The 17716-nt window shown below is 35.2% G+C and overlaps 2 protein-coding genes across 2 annotated transcripts in view; both read right to left on the bottom strand.

The window, feature by feature from the left end:
- Window positions 1-3076, bottom strand: part of LOC136851101 (uncharacterized) — a 60467-nt gene extending 57391 nt beyond the window's left edge. The window contains exons 1-2 of the mRNA XM_067125072.1: window positions 2678-3076; window positions 1294-1355 (exon numbers count right to left, since the gene is read on the bottom strand). Of these exons, the coding sequence (XP_066981173.1) occupies window positions 1294-1355; window positions 2678-3076 (461 nt within the window). The remainder of the gene's footprint in view (window positions 1-1293; window positions 1356-2677) is intronic.
- Window positions 3077-3176: 100 nt separating this feature from the next.
- Window positions 3177-16300, bottom strand: LOC136851100 (octapeptide-repeat protein T2-like). The gene is made up of 4 exons (XM_067125070.1): window positions 16241-16300; window positions 15444-15660; window positions 4000-4114; window positions 3177-3237 (listed from the first exon to the last, which is right to left on the bottom strand). The coding sequence occupies exons 1-4, from the start codon at window positions 16298-16300 to the stop codon at window positions 3177-3179; spliced, it is 453 nt and encodes a 150-aa protein (XP_066981171.1).
- Window positions 16301-17716: the final 1416 nt, after the last annotated feature.

Genomic DNA, 17716 nt, shown 5'->3' with positions numbered 1-17716 from the left:
ACAGAGAGAGAGAGAGAGAGAGAGAGAGAGAGAGAGAGAGAGAGATAAGAGAGAGAGAATGGTATAAAAGGCAAACACTAAAAAGAAGTCACATAAACATCATACACAACAAAAACACGTACACACCCACAAGAGAGAGAGAGAGAGAGAGAGAGAGAGAGGCACAGGCACCCATGATGACATCATCATCATCAATGGACACTTTGAAGTGTGATCAGCCCATTGGCGCATGACGGCCATGCATTATTTAAATGAACGTACAATATTAGTTAAACATTCGCACACTAGTTAAAACATTGCTAACCATTTTAACAGTTTTTTTACGGGGGGCCAAAAAAACGAGAGGTCCCCCGCTTTTTTTTTTTTAATCCACATGATTTATGCAGTAAAAACTAATGAATTTTTGTAACATCCGTGTTTGAATAAATAATTTGGTACATAATTTTTAACAAGCTCCCGTGGACCAGGGGGGCTCACTTCCCCCTCCACCCACCGCACCGCCCCCGCCTCAAACCGGATTGGGACTCAAACAGCCGTTATGTCAAACACATGGACATGTGACCCTCCTATGATGCACATGTAGACGGATAAATGAGTCGGCGATTCAAACGTGCTGTTTATGCGCATGCGTACACACACTCACACTTATTCTTATGTTTTTGTGTCTATTTACAGACAAAAACTGGGAAGCGGCGTTTTAAATATGTATACAAACATAAAATGGGTGGTGGTGGTGTCTTATACATTTATACATACAAACATGAATGAATAGTCTGTGCATTTATTTCAAACTTTTCAACTACATTATTTCAGGCCGACCTTTATATTTCCCCTTTTGCTGATGTTTATTCAGTCATGCACGTGTGACAACGGACACTATGCTACAGTTTATAATTTATATATATATATATATATATATATATATATATATATATATATATATATATATATATATATATATATATATAAATACATACAAATATATGTTTGTGTATTTACATATGATACATATATATATTCATATATGTACATACATACACACATACATACATAATGTGTGTGTGTATTTGTGTGTTTATGAAAATAATACAATTGTGTGGACGCACCCTAACACGCTCTGGAATGAGTCATGTAAGTCTGAAAAACTCCACAACTGATTATACACGCACACATACACACACATATATATACTGTATATGTATATATACACAAATATATATATATATATATATATATATATATATATATATATATATAAATATAAAATACACTTTTTTGCTTAAATGCCTGTACATTAGCCCTTCCCAAGTGTCTGAATTCAGGGCGCGGTCCATCCACGAATTGGCCCCCACACCCTGAAAGCCAGGACGAGAAGGGGTTAATTGTGCGATTGTCGAAAGAAAGGGGGAACTTAATCAACTTTAATCAAAACCGTATAAATGAAATAAGAGAAAAAGAATGTTTCATAATTCTCTCTCTCTCTCTCCCTCTCTCTCTCTCTCTCTCTCTCTCTCTCTCTCTCTCTCTCTCACTGAAAGTAATCTCTCTCTCTCTCTCACTGAAAGATAATCACTTTTAATTTTTTCACATAATATATATATATATATATATATATATATATATATATAAAATATGTGTGTGTTTGTGTATATATAAATATATACGTTATTATATGAATATATATATATATATATATATATATATATATATATATATATATATATATATATATATATATATATATATATATATATATAGAGAGAGAGAGAGAGAGAGAGAGAGAGAGAGAGAGAGAGAGAGAGAGAGAGAGAGAGAGAAATACGCCTGTATATATTTTTATTTCCTCGACGTATGCCATTTTTCCCCTTTATACGAGTTGGCTTTCAGGAAGCCTTTGGGGATAAGGTTGCTGGACGTATGCCCTTTTGTTAATCTCAGCCGGTGGATTTTCATACACATATATACGTATATATACATAAATATGTATATGTATATATACATATATATATACACACATACATATACATATACATATGCATGTATATAGTATATATTTAATGTATATACATTTATGTACGGCCATAAATGTATATATTATATATATCCTATATATATGTGTATATATATATAAATATATGTATATATATATATATATATATATATGTATATATATATATATATATATATATATATATATATATATATATATATATATATATATATATATATATATATATATATATATATATATATATATATATGGTTTCGATCCTGATGTGAGTCAGAAATTTATTTCAGTTTCACACGTTATTGTGCGTTGAATATTTCTGTATATGTATATATTATACATATACATATATATTATACATATATACGAGTATATATATATATATATATATATATATATATATATATATATATATATATTATATATATTATGAAGTCTCAAGCCAATTAAAAGATCAAGTTTAACTTTAGTGTATTATTATTATTATTATTATTATTATTATTATTATTATTATTATTATTATTATTATTATTATTATTATTAGTATTAGTAGTAGTAGTAGTAGTAGTAGTAGTAGTAGTAGTAGTAGTAATAGTAGTATTAATGATCAACTGCTCAAGAGACAGAAACCACAGACAGATACTCAGGACACTCTGTTTCCTAACAGACAGTAATTAGCGTTTGCTGTGGACGGGGAAACACGAAGGTGTCCCTCGTAAACCCCTTAGCGGAGGGCTTAGCACGTGGCTGTGGTCCCCAGCAGGGCATTCTGCCTTCCCCAGGAAGGCAACCATTTGTCTTGGGAGGAGGAGGAGGAGGAGGAGGAGGAGGAGGAGGAGGAGGAGGAGGAGGAGGAGGGGAGGAGGAGGAGGAGGAGGAGGAGGAGGAGGAGGAGGAGAGGAAGGGTGGTCGCCAGCAGGGCATTCTCTCTTCCCCAGAAAGGCAACCATTTGTCTTGGGGAGGAGGAGGAAGACAAGAGGAGGAGGAGGAGGAGGAGGAGGAGGAGGAGGTGGAGGAGGAGGAGGAGGAGGAGGAGGAGGAGGAGGAAAGGTAGAGACAGAGAACATAAATACCTACCATTCGGTCCTCACTGTCTCTTTCTAAGACGTGCTTTTTCGGGACCACAACGAGTAGGTCGACTTTATGACGTAGATTCTAAACTGGAAGTTAAGTCAGTCTCAAGCCCGGCTCAGGAGCAGGGTTCAGATGATCGTTAACCGATCCACGTCTGGATAAAAGAGAAGTCTGGGACAAAAGAGAAGTCTGGCATAAATGATAATGAGTTACATCGAGGCCTGTAAGCCAATATAATTCATGTAGGTTAGGCTCAGTTCGTGTGTGTGTGTGTATATAATATATATATATGTATATATATATATATATATATATATGTGTTTAAATATATATATATATATATATATATGTTTAAATACATGTATATATATATATATATATATATATATATATATATATATATATATATATATATATATATATATATATATATATGTATGTATATATGCAGGAGAGGTTTATAACCTCTCTTGAGGTCAAGCCGACTTTTGCCAAACCTCCAACCTCCATCCCCGCCACCCCACCAACTTTTAACTTTAAACTTTTAACTTAGGCCCAGGTAAGTCAGGAATTGTCGTTGCCCATCCCGTCGGCCTTCAGACAAAACCAATAAAATCCACGATTCAGACTCAGTGCCAAAATAGAAATAAGAGAAATTCCGACGTGAACATCCTAATGAAAAAAAAAATATACACAGACTCCAGACACATTGCTGAGAGAGAGAGAGAGAGAGAGAGAGAGAGAGAGAGAGAGAGAGAGAGAGGAACTAGTCATTCACATGCGCCCGCCCATCAGGCAGGCGACGCGCGGGCGGGCGGGCGCGCGCGCAAAACGTAGATACCGCACGTTTTTGATATTCATACTTTCCATTGGCACAATAGACTTCCTCTCGCTCCATTTGCCGGCACTATCTCACCTTCCTTTCGACTCCTCTTTCTCCTGCAGCCGACTTCCTGTCTCGTCTGATATTTCAGGACGCCCTTCCCGTGCCCTCCTGCCCCGGCAGAAGAGCTGAGCTCTCTCTGGCTCTGCTAAGGTGCAAGGGACGGAAAAATCTCATCGAAATGAAATGTTAGTTGAGGGAAAATGTCATAAAATTAAATTATTATTTGGGTGGGATGAGAAAACTGTGAGATGTTAGATGGATGTTTAATAAAAAGAGGAATTGTAGAATGATGTGGATGTCAAAAAATACATAAATAAAAACCAGATAATGAAAAAGACAAAATACAAAAATGATAAAAATTACAAATAAATGAGGATAAAAAGGTAAATTGTAGGTGATGTGGATGTCAAAAAAACAATAAATGAAAAATTAAGAAAACAAAAACAAATAAATAAAAATTAGGCAAATTGTAGGTTGATGCGGATGTCAAAAAAAAAAGAAAAATCGAGGAAAAAATAAAATAAAAATTACGAATAAAAGAGGGTAAGAAAATAAAAGTCGATGTGGTAATGTTAAATCAGAATTGAAATTCGTTGAGGGAAATGGATGTTGAAACGTATATCAGTGAATCACAGTAGAGGTTGGAAGTGTTTCAGGTGACGAAAAAAAAAAAATAAATGAAAGAATAATGAAATACAACCTCATAAGAGCTCAGTTACAACCAGAAGGGCATGTGCAGCAGCTCAGAAGCCAAATTAAACGGGTATTCAGTTCTGAGCCAATCAATTTTTGTTTAGGGGCTTGTAGCCAAAACGCTATTGTTTACATTCCCAGTCGTGATTTTCGCGACGAAAAAAAATGAATTATAGGTCTCTGGTAGTGAAAGATCACTATGACAGAGGAAAAAAAAGGACAAGGAATGAAACGTCATGAAAAAAATGGTGTTAAGTTATGACGATGCAGGCCAAGAATATGTTTCTGGACAAACTCGTCCGTAATGTAGGCCAGCCGCTTTAATGGTTAAACATTATGATGATAGGTTTCATAGTCAACAAATTATTATTATTATTATTATTATTATTATTATTAAACAAACAAATAAATAAATATTATTATTATTATTATTATTATATTTTTATTATTATAATTATTAAATAATCCATTGTTGTTATGGAATATGTCACTTTATTAAAACACATTTAATTGGTTTAAGTGCTGGTTATGACCAGAATATAAACAAATGTGGGGGTTGGACATTTTGAATGCTAACAGGCACCCTACAATTTTTTTTCAAATTTTCACAAAAAATTTAAAACTTTCATATGAAACTTGTTTAAATCAATATCTTTCTTGTAATGAATGCTAGACTTTGAGGGCAATTTACTCATTTTTTTAAAAGGTTTACAACCTTCTGGTCTGAGGCCCTCATATGTGAATCACAGGTTGGAAGTGCATGACAAAAAAAAATAATTAAGGATAACTGAAATACAATTCAAGCGTGTACAGGGTAAAAAAATTAAATCCGTTCAGTAATTGTTTAGTTGTAGAAACACAGCCATAAAATAAAAAAATGAATTATAGGTCGGAGGAAGATGACAAAATTGACAGCAAAAGGTTTGAATAGGTGAAACAAACAAACAAATAAATAAATGAAATAAAGGTAAAATAACAGGTGGATGTCGTTAAAAAAACTAATTGGTTATACTGGTAATGAACAGGAATAATAATTAAACTGAACTCAATTGTTAGAATTTAGGCCAACGGGGTGTCACTCAGCGCTGAAAAAATAAGAGGTTTGAAAGGTGTAAAGGAGAAAATAGTTGACAGGATCAATTGTTAGGAGAGGGTGGAAAATATGATAGAAGAAAGAAATGAAAAACAGTCAAACAAACGAAAGGGGTTGCAACTAGGGACCGAAGGCACGCTGCAAAGAACCTTAGTTAATGCCTACAGTGCACTGCGAGAGGTGCACAGACGGAACTACACCCCTACGGAGCCACAACTTTATGAGAATTCTCAACTGCGTCATCACTGATCTCGCACAGAACTCAGACTGGCTGGAAATTAAGAGATAACATTAATGTGACATGAACTATGACGTACGAGTATATGTATTCAGCTAGGTTGCAATGTAACGCCTTAATTAACTTGAAATTTCTTATGTCTTTTGGTAGTATTCTCGCCTCACGACCGAGGATCCTGAGTTCGATCCCTGAGGCGGGCGGTGACAGGAACGGGATGCGAGCGTTTTCCTTAAAATTTCATCAGATGATTTCACACCCCCCCTTTCTCCCTCTCTCTACATACCCTTAGGAAATCCTCCTGAGAATCTCAAGGGATCAGCGAACCTCATGGTAGTAAGTCCTGATATACAATAAAAAAAAAAACAAGTAAAAAATGCGCCGAGGTTTCTTCGGCGCAATCGTGTGTTCTGTACAAAGTTAAAGCTGTGTGAAATTCTCAGCCACACCCCGTGAAACTCTCAGCAGCGGCCCATGAAACTTTCAGGTGGGGGCATATGTTGTTGGCACCTATAACAGTGCCAGACGCACGATCATGAATAATTTTAACCTTAAATCAAATTAAAACTACTGAGGCTGGAGGGCTACAATTAGGTATGTTTGATGATTGGAGGGTGGATGATCAACATACCGATTTGCAGCCCTCTAGCCTCTTTAGTTTTTAAGATCTGAGGCGGACAGAAAAAGTGCGGACGGACAGACAATAGCCATCTCAATAGTTTTCTTTTACAGAAAACTAAAAACTGATGTAAACGGAGGATTTCAAGATGGTGTCAGGCTGCAATGTACAACAAATACATCTCCCTCTTTTTCAAAAAGTCTGATAAATATAATGCACAGAGAGAGAGAGAGAGAGAGAGAGAGAGAGAGAGAGAGAGAGAGAGAGAGAGAGAGAGAGAGAGAGAAAATGGAAACCACGAAAAGTCACCGGGCGTCAACATTCGTCAACTTTTCAACGCAATGGAAACCAATGAAAACCGAATGAATAATTCGAGAGAGAGAGAGAGAGAGAGAGAGAGAGAGAGAGAGAGAGAGAGAGAGAGAGAGAGAGAGCTAAAAAAGAATAAAAAATAAAACTTCAAAGCTCGGGGGACCAACTAAGCGAGAACGCATTGACGGGCTCCGCACAAAATGCATTAGCACAGCTGTTGATTTCGTGCACGCAAAATGACCAAGAGTTTTGAATAGCCACTTTTTCTCTGTCCCTACTCAGCATATGCAAAGAGAGAGAGAGAGAGAGAGAGAGAGAGAGAGAGAGAGAGAATACATTTCGGTCTGCGGTGCACGTTGGGTGGGGGTGGGGTGGGGGTGTTGATGAATGCGCATGCTAAGTACTTGACGTGTGTCGGCGTATTTTTACGTTTTATGAATATATGAATGCTTGTGTGTGTATGTATATGAATTGTAATTAGCTGGTGTTTGAAAGTGTGTGTGTGTGTTTGTGTATGAATGTATGTACGTATACTTATATCATTATATATATATATATATATATATATATATATATATATATATATATATATATATATATGTACATATATACGTATATATGTATATCTATCTATCTATCTATCTATCTATCTATCTATCTTTATATATATTTTTACGTATACCACTCACTTATCTACCTTCCATTGTCCTCATAAATTCCTTCAGCCACCACAAGGTCATTCCATGGTAGGAACAATCCACCATTTCTTCTTCTTCTTCTTCTTCTCCTGGGTCGAAACCGCAGTCCCATAAAGTCCTTGCTGCCCTGCGGTCTCCTATCGGGGTCGCTCATCAGACGAGTCCCAGAAGACCACCGTGGAACCGTTTTATGGCGCGTGATTGCCGCTGCTGAACTCACACTTCCCAAGCACGGGCCACGTTCAGATGAGGCGAAGAAGGACGAGAAATATTTTCGGAAAATGTGGCGGGAGTGCAATTTTACGTAACTGTTTTTTTGTAATTCACTATTTTTTTCTGATTAGAAAGCAAATAGGGGCGTAAGGTATTTCTGGCTATGCTTAAGTGATAATGCATATTCCTAAACCTCTTGATGATAATAATAATAATAATAATAATAATAATAATAATAATAATAATAATAATAATAATAATAAAAAAATGCGCCAAAGTTTCTTCGGCGCAATCGAGTTTTTTGTACAGCGTACAATCCTGTATGAGCCACGGCCCACGAAACTTTCAGCCACGGCCGCCCGATGGTGGCCTGTCCTATAGCGTTGCCAGAAGCACGATCATGGCTAACTTTAACCTTAAGTGAAATAAAAACTACTTAGGCTAAAGGGCTGCAATTGGGTATGTTTGATGATTGGAGGGTGGATGATCAACATAACAATTTGCAGCCCTCTAGCCTCAGTAGTTTTTAAGATCTGAGGGCGGACAGAAAAAGTGCGGACGGACAAACAAACAAACAGCCATCTCAATAGTTTTCTTTTACAGAAAATTAAAAAAATTATTATTATTATTATTATTATTATTATTATTATTATTATTATTATTATTATTATTATTATACCTCAGGATTCAAAACCTCAGCTCTTGTTCCCTGAGATGATGGACCTTCAAAGTATTAGCTCTCTCTCTCTCTCTCTCTCTCTCTCTCTCTCTCTCTCTCTCTCTCTCTCTCTCTCTCTCTCTTTTCCAGGGTTTTACTAAACCTAAAGGAATACATTTGCATACGTAACGCACACGAATCATTTCCAAGCTGTCCTTCCCATAAATATAAATATAAATATAAATATGAATATAAATATAAATATAAATATAAATATAAATATAAATAAAGTCAAGGAACAAAACCAACCTCAGTCTCGACTTCCACTCGAATTTTTGTACACTTCGTACCTGAGAGGAGTTGAGCCATCTAACCTAACCTTGGCTCCATGTCTCTAAGGCTCCTTAGCTCTGTTCACCACTGCTACTAAATTGGGATCCATCCAACTTTCAGAGTTCGGCTGGACAATTAAACTGTTATGTATGTATGTATGTATGTATGTGTATGTATGTATATATATGTATATATATATATATATATATATATATATTTATATATATATATAATATATACATAAATTATATATATATATATATATATATATATATATATATAGTATATATTTATATATATTATATACATAGATTATATACAATATATATATACTATCTATATATATATATATATATATATATATATATATATATATATATATATTTATTTATTTATATATATACAAATATACTGTAGATACATATACAATTTTTTTGTTTTATGTATGTATTTGAACGATGCCTAAGTACATACACACTGCAGACACACACATATATATAAATATATATAATCTAAGTATATATATATATATATATATATATATATATATATATATATATCTATATAAATATAATGTTATTTATATGTATATCTATCTACCTATCTATCTATATCTGTATATATATATATATATATATATATATATACATACATATACACATATAGATAATTTACATATACAATTTTTTGTTTTATGTACGTATTTGAACGATGCCTAAGTACATACACACTAACAGACATACGCTCACGTAATAAAACACACAGTAACTCGCAGATGAAACAGACTTATAAAAAGATGTTTGATTTTTCTTGGGGAAAGAAAGAAAGTCTTCCTCGTAATATCCGACGAGACTAATCTGTCGGTTTTCCGGCCACGTTCAGAGTTGTTGTATTGTTTCTCTCAACAATGCTGGTTTTAAAAACCGAATTGTTGTACTGTTTCTCCAAAAAAAAAACAGAGATATTTTCCACATCTATGATACGATAACTTGTCAAGTTTGTTACATAATTTTAATGTTAAAAGTTTTTTTTTTATTGTGGTTTATGAAAAGACTCAGTAGTAAATGATGAAAGGAAGGATTGTTTAGCTACGTGATGGCGACATCTTGGTGACAATATCCTCTCACTAATCTTGGAACGGTGCAACGTTAAATAGATGCAACGTTTCAACTGATGACTTAGGTGAGACGATGTCAAATATATTGCAACGCAATAGGCCTATGAATCTGCATAAAGACACAAATAAATATTTAATATTTCATATGAACACATTTAAAACATTATAACACCAATAACTGAAAATTTCATGCTGTAAAACGTGCATGTGCATATATATATATATATATATATATATATATATATATATATATATATATATATATATATATATATATATATATATATATATATATATATGTGTGTGTGTGTGTGTGTGTGTATGTGACTGTGTGTGTTTATATATATATATATATATATATATATATATATATATATATATATATATATATATATATATATATACATATAAATATACATATATATATATATATATATATATATATATATATATATATATATACACCTATATATCAGTATATATATATATATATATATATATATATATATATATATATATATATATATATATATATATATATATACATATACGAATATGTATATATATACTGTATATTATATACATTTATATATATCGATATATCTGTATATATAGAGATATATATAAATATTTATATATATATAATGTAAACGCACATATCCCTTACATACACACATATACACACACGCACACACACACACAGGTGTCCCCCTAAAAGGGGGTCAATCACTGTCGGGTGAACCACCGTTACTGATGACGCCATAAACCCCGAACACAACTAAGGGTTTATGAATAATCCGTAGGGACACTGCTACTTTTAGAGCCCTCCCAGGCTGTTAGATGGGACGGTTCCTCAGCACGGGAGGCATGTGGAGAGAGAGAGAGAGAGAGAGAGAGAGAGAGAGAGAGAGAGAGAGAGAGAGAGAGAGAGAGAGAGAGAGAGCATGGAGGTTGGAGAAACGTATGAGAGAGAGAGAGAGAGAGAGAGAGAGAGAGAGAGAGAGAGAGAGAGAGAGAGAGAGAGAGCATGGAGGCTGGAGAAACGTATACACCTCGCTAACTTTGAAAAGAGGAAAAATGGGTATTGACAATGTTCAGTATCCAAACAATCATATTAAATACTCACAACTAGCAAACAACTGCATAATGGGAGAGAGCCATGTTTAAAAATAACTCTGGAAGTAATTCTAGAGGATGTAAGGAAGTTTATTATGGTTGGAAGAACGGAAAGACCCAACGATTCGAGGAGATTACCAGTGAGATGGTGCGGTACACACTGGTGGATTATTCTTTTCACTTTTTCCTCATTAAGACCTACCTTACACACCCTGGTCAGCCCCCTCAATCACAAAAGTATGAATGAGGGGCTGACCAGGGAGTGTAAGCAGGTCTTAATGAGGAGAGGTGAAAAGAATAATTATTACCTTCTTGAAGGTTGAAGGCAATAGACTATACTAAGAATTTGAAGTAGATGTATGGTAGGATTTTTGATTGGAAAAGTAAGAAAGATAACAAAAGAACTGTATAAATGGACAAACAGTGGAGTTTGGACAGTAAAAAGTGTGTGCTGTTCAAGTGTTAGTAGTGAAACAGTTATGTTAAGAATTTGAGAGTGAAGTCAAGAAGCCAAAGTTATTTTGCTGGAGTCCAAGAGTGTGCTAGAATTTATAAAAGTGAGCCTGGGGAGTGGGCATGTTATATCTCTATGGTTACTTAATATCTTTTTGGATGGAGTGATGTGGAAAGTCAGACAAGGGACAGTAGATACAAATGGAAATTTGTACGATTAAAATAATGACCCAGGAATGGAATATGGAATGACTGATGTTCACAAATAGCACAGGACTGATTGGTGATGAAGTGTCACTGTGGAAAACAGAGAAAGAATTTGGAAGTATTTGTAAGAGGAGAGAATTGAGTGCAAATGTGAGCAAAAGTGAGTGAGTGCACACAAGAGCCAGGAAGATGGAGCAGTGAATGTTGATATCCTGGTGGAAGAATAGAAGCAGTTGCTTTGTATAGGAATTTGGGAGCAAATGTGATAGCAGATAGTAAAATGAGAGAGGACACGAGCAAAAAAATAAGTGATATAAGAACGGTAGCAGAGTGTGTGCAGAAGATTGGGATACGATTTGGAGTTTCTATAGACACAAGGTTGGAATGTATTAGGGTCAGTATAGCAAACTCTTATTTATGGCATAAAAGTGAAGATATAGAGAAGTGACAGAAACAAACTTGAAGCTGTTCAAGTGAAATGTTTGCATAGCTTTGTGCCAAAACAAGAACTGGAAGTGTGAAAGGGCACGTGGAAATGTTTGTACTGATTTAGTTAACAAAGCAATGAGCCTTCTGTGTAGGCACATGATGTGGCTCATATACTAGACTACTAGAGGCTTTCTGCATAGGTTGTTCATTTGTGATTCAGCAATTAAAGGGTATGTCTCATTATTTATACAGTGTATATATATATATATATATATATATATATATATATATATATATATATATATATATATATATATATATATATATATATAGAGAGAGAGAGAGAGAGAGAGAGAGAGAGAGAGAGAGAGAGAGAGAGAGAATCTTTTAATTGTAAAGAAATTTTTGTATCATAATATTTTATACAAAATTCACTTTCAGAAATTTGTAAAAAGCCAATGTAAGCAAAAACCTATAAAATATGGAATTAATTTTCATCTTTTTCTGAAACGAATGAATACGTATGTCCATGCGCGGAGAGAGAGAGAGAGAGAGAGAGAGAGAGAGAGAGAGAGAGAGAGAGAGAGAGAGAGAGAGAGAGAGAGAGGAGAGAAGTTCTGACGATATTCATCCGTGAATACATTTAAACATACTGATATGTATGTACGTATGTACTGTATGTATATATACATATATATATTATATGTATACATAGGTACAAATATACACACACATATATATATATATATATATATATATATATATATATATATATATATATATATATATACACATATATACATATATATATATATATATACAGAGAGAGAGAGAGAGAGAGAGAGAGAGAGAGAGAGAGAGAGAGAGAGAGAGAGAGAGAGAGAGAGAGAGGCCACACGTTGCAGCAATATTTCCCCTGCGAATGCCTACATCCATACGGAGAGAGAGAGAGAGAGAGAGAGAGAGAGAGAGAGAGAGAGAGAGAGAGAGAGCCTCCATGCCTCTCCGCAATATGCATCGGTGGATATGACCAAAGGAATAGCGACCTGGGGTGAAGTTATGGCTTCGCGTTGAGGACTTTCCATACAGATGTGTAAGCTTTGTGAAGATCTATCGTGTTTTGATAGTATTATTTTTATTAATATAGTAACCTACTCCGTAAGCTGTGACCTTTTCCTAATTATGCATTTCACTATGAGCTATGATGTCTGAAAAAATTGGACGTATTTCTCATTATACAGCTTCATGGCTCTTTAGAAAAATATAAATTTTTCTCTTCTGTTTCACCTTTCGAAACTGATTTCACTCGATACTTATCTAAAAATATCAACGTTCATGATATGGCCGTTGTATTCACATACATATTCCTATATATTATCCTATATATTTTGGTACTCTTTGGATATTTTTCTGGAAAGAATACAACAAGAAACATCATGCGCAAGGACATTAAAAGCGAAAATCATGAACAGTTAACACTAATAGTGGTTATTTTCACAGCATTCGTAACTGCTAAAATGGTGAGGGGAGCGAGTGAGTTCAGGGGGCAATTCATCCCGGTCAGATACACCTAAGAAAGGTCAGGTTAGAGTAAGTTAAATTTGATATCTATCGTTGCAGAGTTGCTGAATCATAGGTGAATTTTTGCATTTTGGTAGTTTTGGACATCGTAAGAACAGGCAATTAAAAATAAAAAGTAGATCTTATGAACATTCTAAAACCTGTGTTCACAATGTTTACTTTTGTTTGCTGGTTTTACATATATTTTTTTAAATTCTCATTTCTGTTTTACCAGATGTTTTATTAAGTGGAACCTTGCATAGCAAGTCAGCAGCTTTTTAATGACGATTAAAAAAGGCATTCCTTGACAAGTGACCACTAAAACTTCCTAAAATTTGTACCAACAGCTCGAGTAATCTTGCAAATTTACCATAGGTCCAGTTTACATTGGGAGATGCCAGATGTCGCTTCATTGTTTACATCACATTTTGTTCCAAATATAGGAACACAAAAGACGTAATTAATAATAAGTTTAAGCTTAATAATCAACATTTGTACGACAGCATCAGAATATAGTAAAATACGACAAATAATATTAATAAGAACTTGTAATGACGAAGGAACAGAAATATCAATTCCCGTGACAGAAAATAAAGGCGTGACAAAGAGAGACAGAGAAATACAGAAAATGTAGTTGAACTTCTGCTTATACTTGAGAGAGAGAGAGAGAGAGAGAGAGAGAGAGAGAGAGAGAGAGAGAGAGAGAGAGAGAGCAGAATTCAAAAAAATAAACCAAAAAAGAATAGACATTCTTTACCACACCAGAAATGCGGCTGGACTTCTGTCTCTGTTTTTGGAGAGAGAGAGAGAGAGAGAGAGAGAGAGAGAGAGAGAGAATTAACAATATTGAGAGAGAAGAAAATTCATACTTTGGGAGGAATAGAAAGAGAACATTTATATTAAGAGAGAGAGAGAGAGAGAGAGAGAGAGAGAGAGAGAGAGAGAGAGAGAGCACACTACAAAAAATGAATAAATAAAAGACATTCCTTTCCACACCAGAAATGCGGCTGGACTTCTGTCTCTGTTTTTGGAGAGAGAGAGAGAGAGAGAGAGAGAGAGAGAGAGAGAGAGAGAGAGAGAGAGAGAGAGCATCAGCATCCAGCACCACGAATGCGGCCACATGCGCTTTATGGTTATGGGTTCCCACATAAAACTTCCCTCCCCCAGATGCATATGTACAGCCGACCTAAACCATATACGTCTCATGGCCTCAGCTGATATCATATCAGATCCCCTTCCCCCTCCCCTCCTCTCCCCTCACCCCCCTCTCTTCGTTCCCTCTTATTCTCCTCTTTCCTTTCCATACCCCTTTACTCTTATTATTTCTCTCCCTTTCCATTAGTCATTTCTCTCCCTTTCCATTAGTCTTTTCTTTCCTTTTCCCCTCTTCTTCCCCTTGCCTTCTCTAAAATCCCTCTTCTCTCTCCTTTGCCTTCTTCTTCTACTTTCCCCTTATCTCCCTTCACCCCTCTCTCCGTTCCCTTTTATTCTCCTCTTTCCTTTAAATACCCTTTACTCTTCTCTTATTATTTCTCTCACGTTCCATTCGTCTTTTCTTTACCTCCTCCCTCTTCTTCCATTTTCTCCTCATCTCCCCTCGCCCCTCTCTTCGTTCCCTCTTATTTTCCTCTTTCCTTTCCATACCCTTTACTCTTCTCCTACCATTTCTTTCTTTTCCCTCGTCTTCTCTCTCCTTCTCTTTACTTTTCCCTTTTCGCTTTTCTTCCCCTTCTCTTACCTGATTTCCCTCTTCTTCTGTTTCCTTTGCCTTCTATTTCCACTTCCTCCTCCTCCTCCTCCTCCTCTTCTTTTACTCTTTCCCCTTGCACTCCCTCTTCTTCTCTCTCCTTCCTATATCCGTTCCTTTTAATTCTCCCCTCATCTCCATCTCTTTCCCTCTTTTTTTTCCTTCGTGTTGTCTCACCTTCTCTCTGATTTCCCTCTTGTTTAGTTTTCTGTAAAAGAAAACTATTGTCTGTCCGTCCGCACTTTTTCTATCCGCACTTTTTTCTGTCCGCACTTTTTCTGTCCGCCCTCAGATCTGAAAAATTACCGAGGCTAGAGGGCTGCAAATTGGCATGTCGATCATCCACCCTCCAATCACCAAACACACCAAATTGCAGCCCTCTAGCCTCAGTAGTTTTTATTTTATTTAAGGTTAACGTTAGCCATTATCATGCTTCTGGCAACGATATATGATAGGTCACCACCGGCCCGTGGTTAAAGTTTCATGGGTCGCGGCTCATACAGCATTATACCGAGACCATCGAAAGATAAATCTATTTTCGGTGGCCTTGATTATACGCTGTAGCGGTCGTACAGAAAACTCGACTGCGCCGAAGAAACTTCGGCGCATTTTTTAGCTGTTTTTCTTCGCCTTCCTCTTCCACTTTCCCTTCATCTTCTTCCCAATTTTCTTTACTCGTCTCTTTCTTTTGCCATCTATTCTAGTTCTCAACTTTTATTCTTTCTTCTCTCTCATCGCCTTCCTCTTCTCTTTCTTCTTACTTATGGTCCCGGCATTTCTCTCATTACCTCCCTCTCCTCTTCCTTTCTTCTCTCGTCTCCCTCCTTCTTCCCTCTTCCCAGTTCCATTTCTCATCTCATTCTCCTTACCTCCCTCCTTCCCCTTTCCTTATTTTCCTCTCCTCCTGCCATTCGTTTTATCCTTCTCTTTCTCCTACCATTCTCTTCCCCCATACAATTCTCTTTCTATCTTTTCTTCTTCTCCTTCTCATAAGCCTCCTTTCCTTTCCCATTCCGCTTCTGCTTACTTTTCTCTTTACTCTCCTCTTCCTTAATCCTGTCTGCTTCCTCCCCTTTCTCTTTCTCCTTCTCTTCTCTCCCCTTCCGCTTCTGCTTACTTTTCTCTTTACTCTCCTCTTCCTTAATCGTGTCTGCTTCCTCCCCTTTCTCTGTCTCTTTCTCTTCTCTTCTCTTGGTCTCATCTATTCCCTTCCATTCTCCTCTCCTCTCTTCCCTTCCACTAAGCAAACACGCAAATTTGCTCGCCTCGTCCTGGACATAAACAAATAACTTATAAAATATTTATGGCGTAAATGAATAACCTTTGCTGATATCACAATATCCCCTTCCCCAACCCCCTACCTAATCCCCCCTGCCACTTCCCCCCCCTCCCCTCCCATTCCATCCCGACACCCGTCTCGTAACACAAACATCTGGAACTAGACATCTGAGAAAGCTTCTCGAAGGTATTTCTTATGTTAATGAATAATACACATACCTATATATACATTTATATAGTTATACATACATACATACATATATATAAATATATGTATATACATATGCATACAAATCTATCTAAACTGCTGCTTTAAAATTAAAAAAATTAAAAAGGAATATATATATATATATATATATATATATATATATATATATATATATATATATATATATATATACATATATATGTATATGAAGATGTATTATACATTCATATTTTTATATATATATACATATGTGTATATATATACATATAAAATATATACATACATATATATATATATATATATATATATATATATATATATATATATATATACACACACACACACACACATATATAAATACGTATATCTTCCCACTCAAAACTAAAAGGGGAAAATAAGAACTGATTAGAGAGAAAATTCACTGAATAACATTTAAATTGCTGAAACAAAACCGGTTGGGAAAATACAGCGAGCATTACAATAGCTCAGGGCAAATTACGAGGAACTAAAGCGCTTGCAGTGGAAAATAAAAGAATTAACAGCGTGTTCTCATGTGCATGAAGTCAAGCACACGTACGCATGCACAAAAATAGTGATGCTGCAGTGTCCTGAGATTATTATTATTATTATTATTATTATTATTATTATTATTATGACTGGTGTTGCACTCTGATATCTACCCGGCATTATTATTATTATTATTATTATTATTATTATTATTATTATTATTATTATTAATTCTGTTCTTACTACTGTTAATACTGTTGTTGTTGTAGTC

This window comes from Macrobrachium rosenbergii, chromosome 23 (genome assembly GCF_040412425.1).
Source record: "Macrobrachium rosenbergii isolate ZJJX-2024 chromosome 23, ASM4041242v1, whole genome shotgun sequence".
Lineage (NCBI taxonomy): Eukaryota > Metazoa > Arthropoda > Malacostraca > Decapoda > Palaemonidae > Macrobrachium > Macrobrachium rosenbergii.
This window is presented reverse-complemented; position numbering and strand designations above follow the sequence as displayed.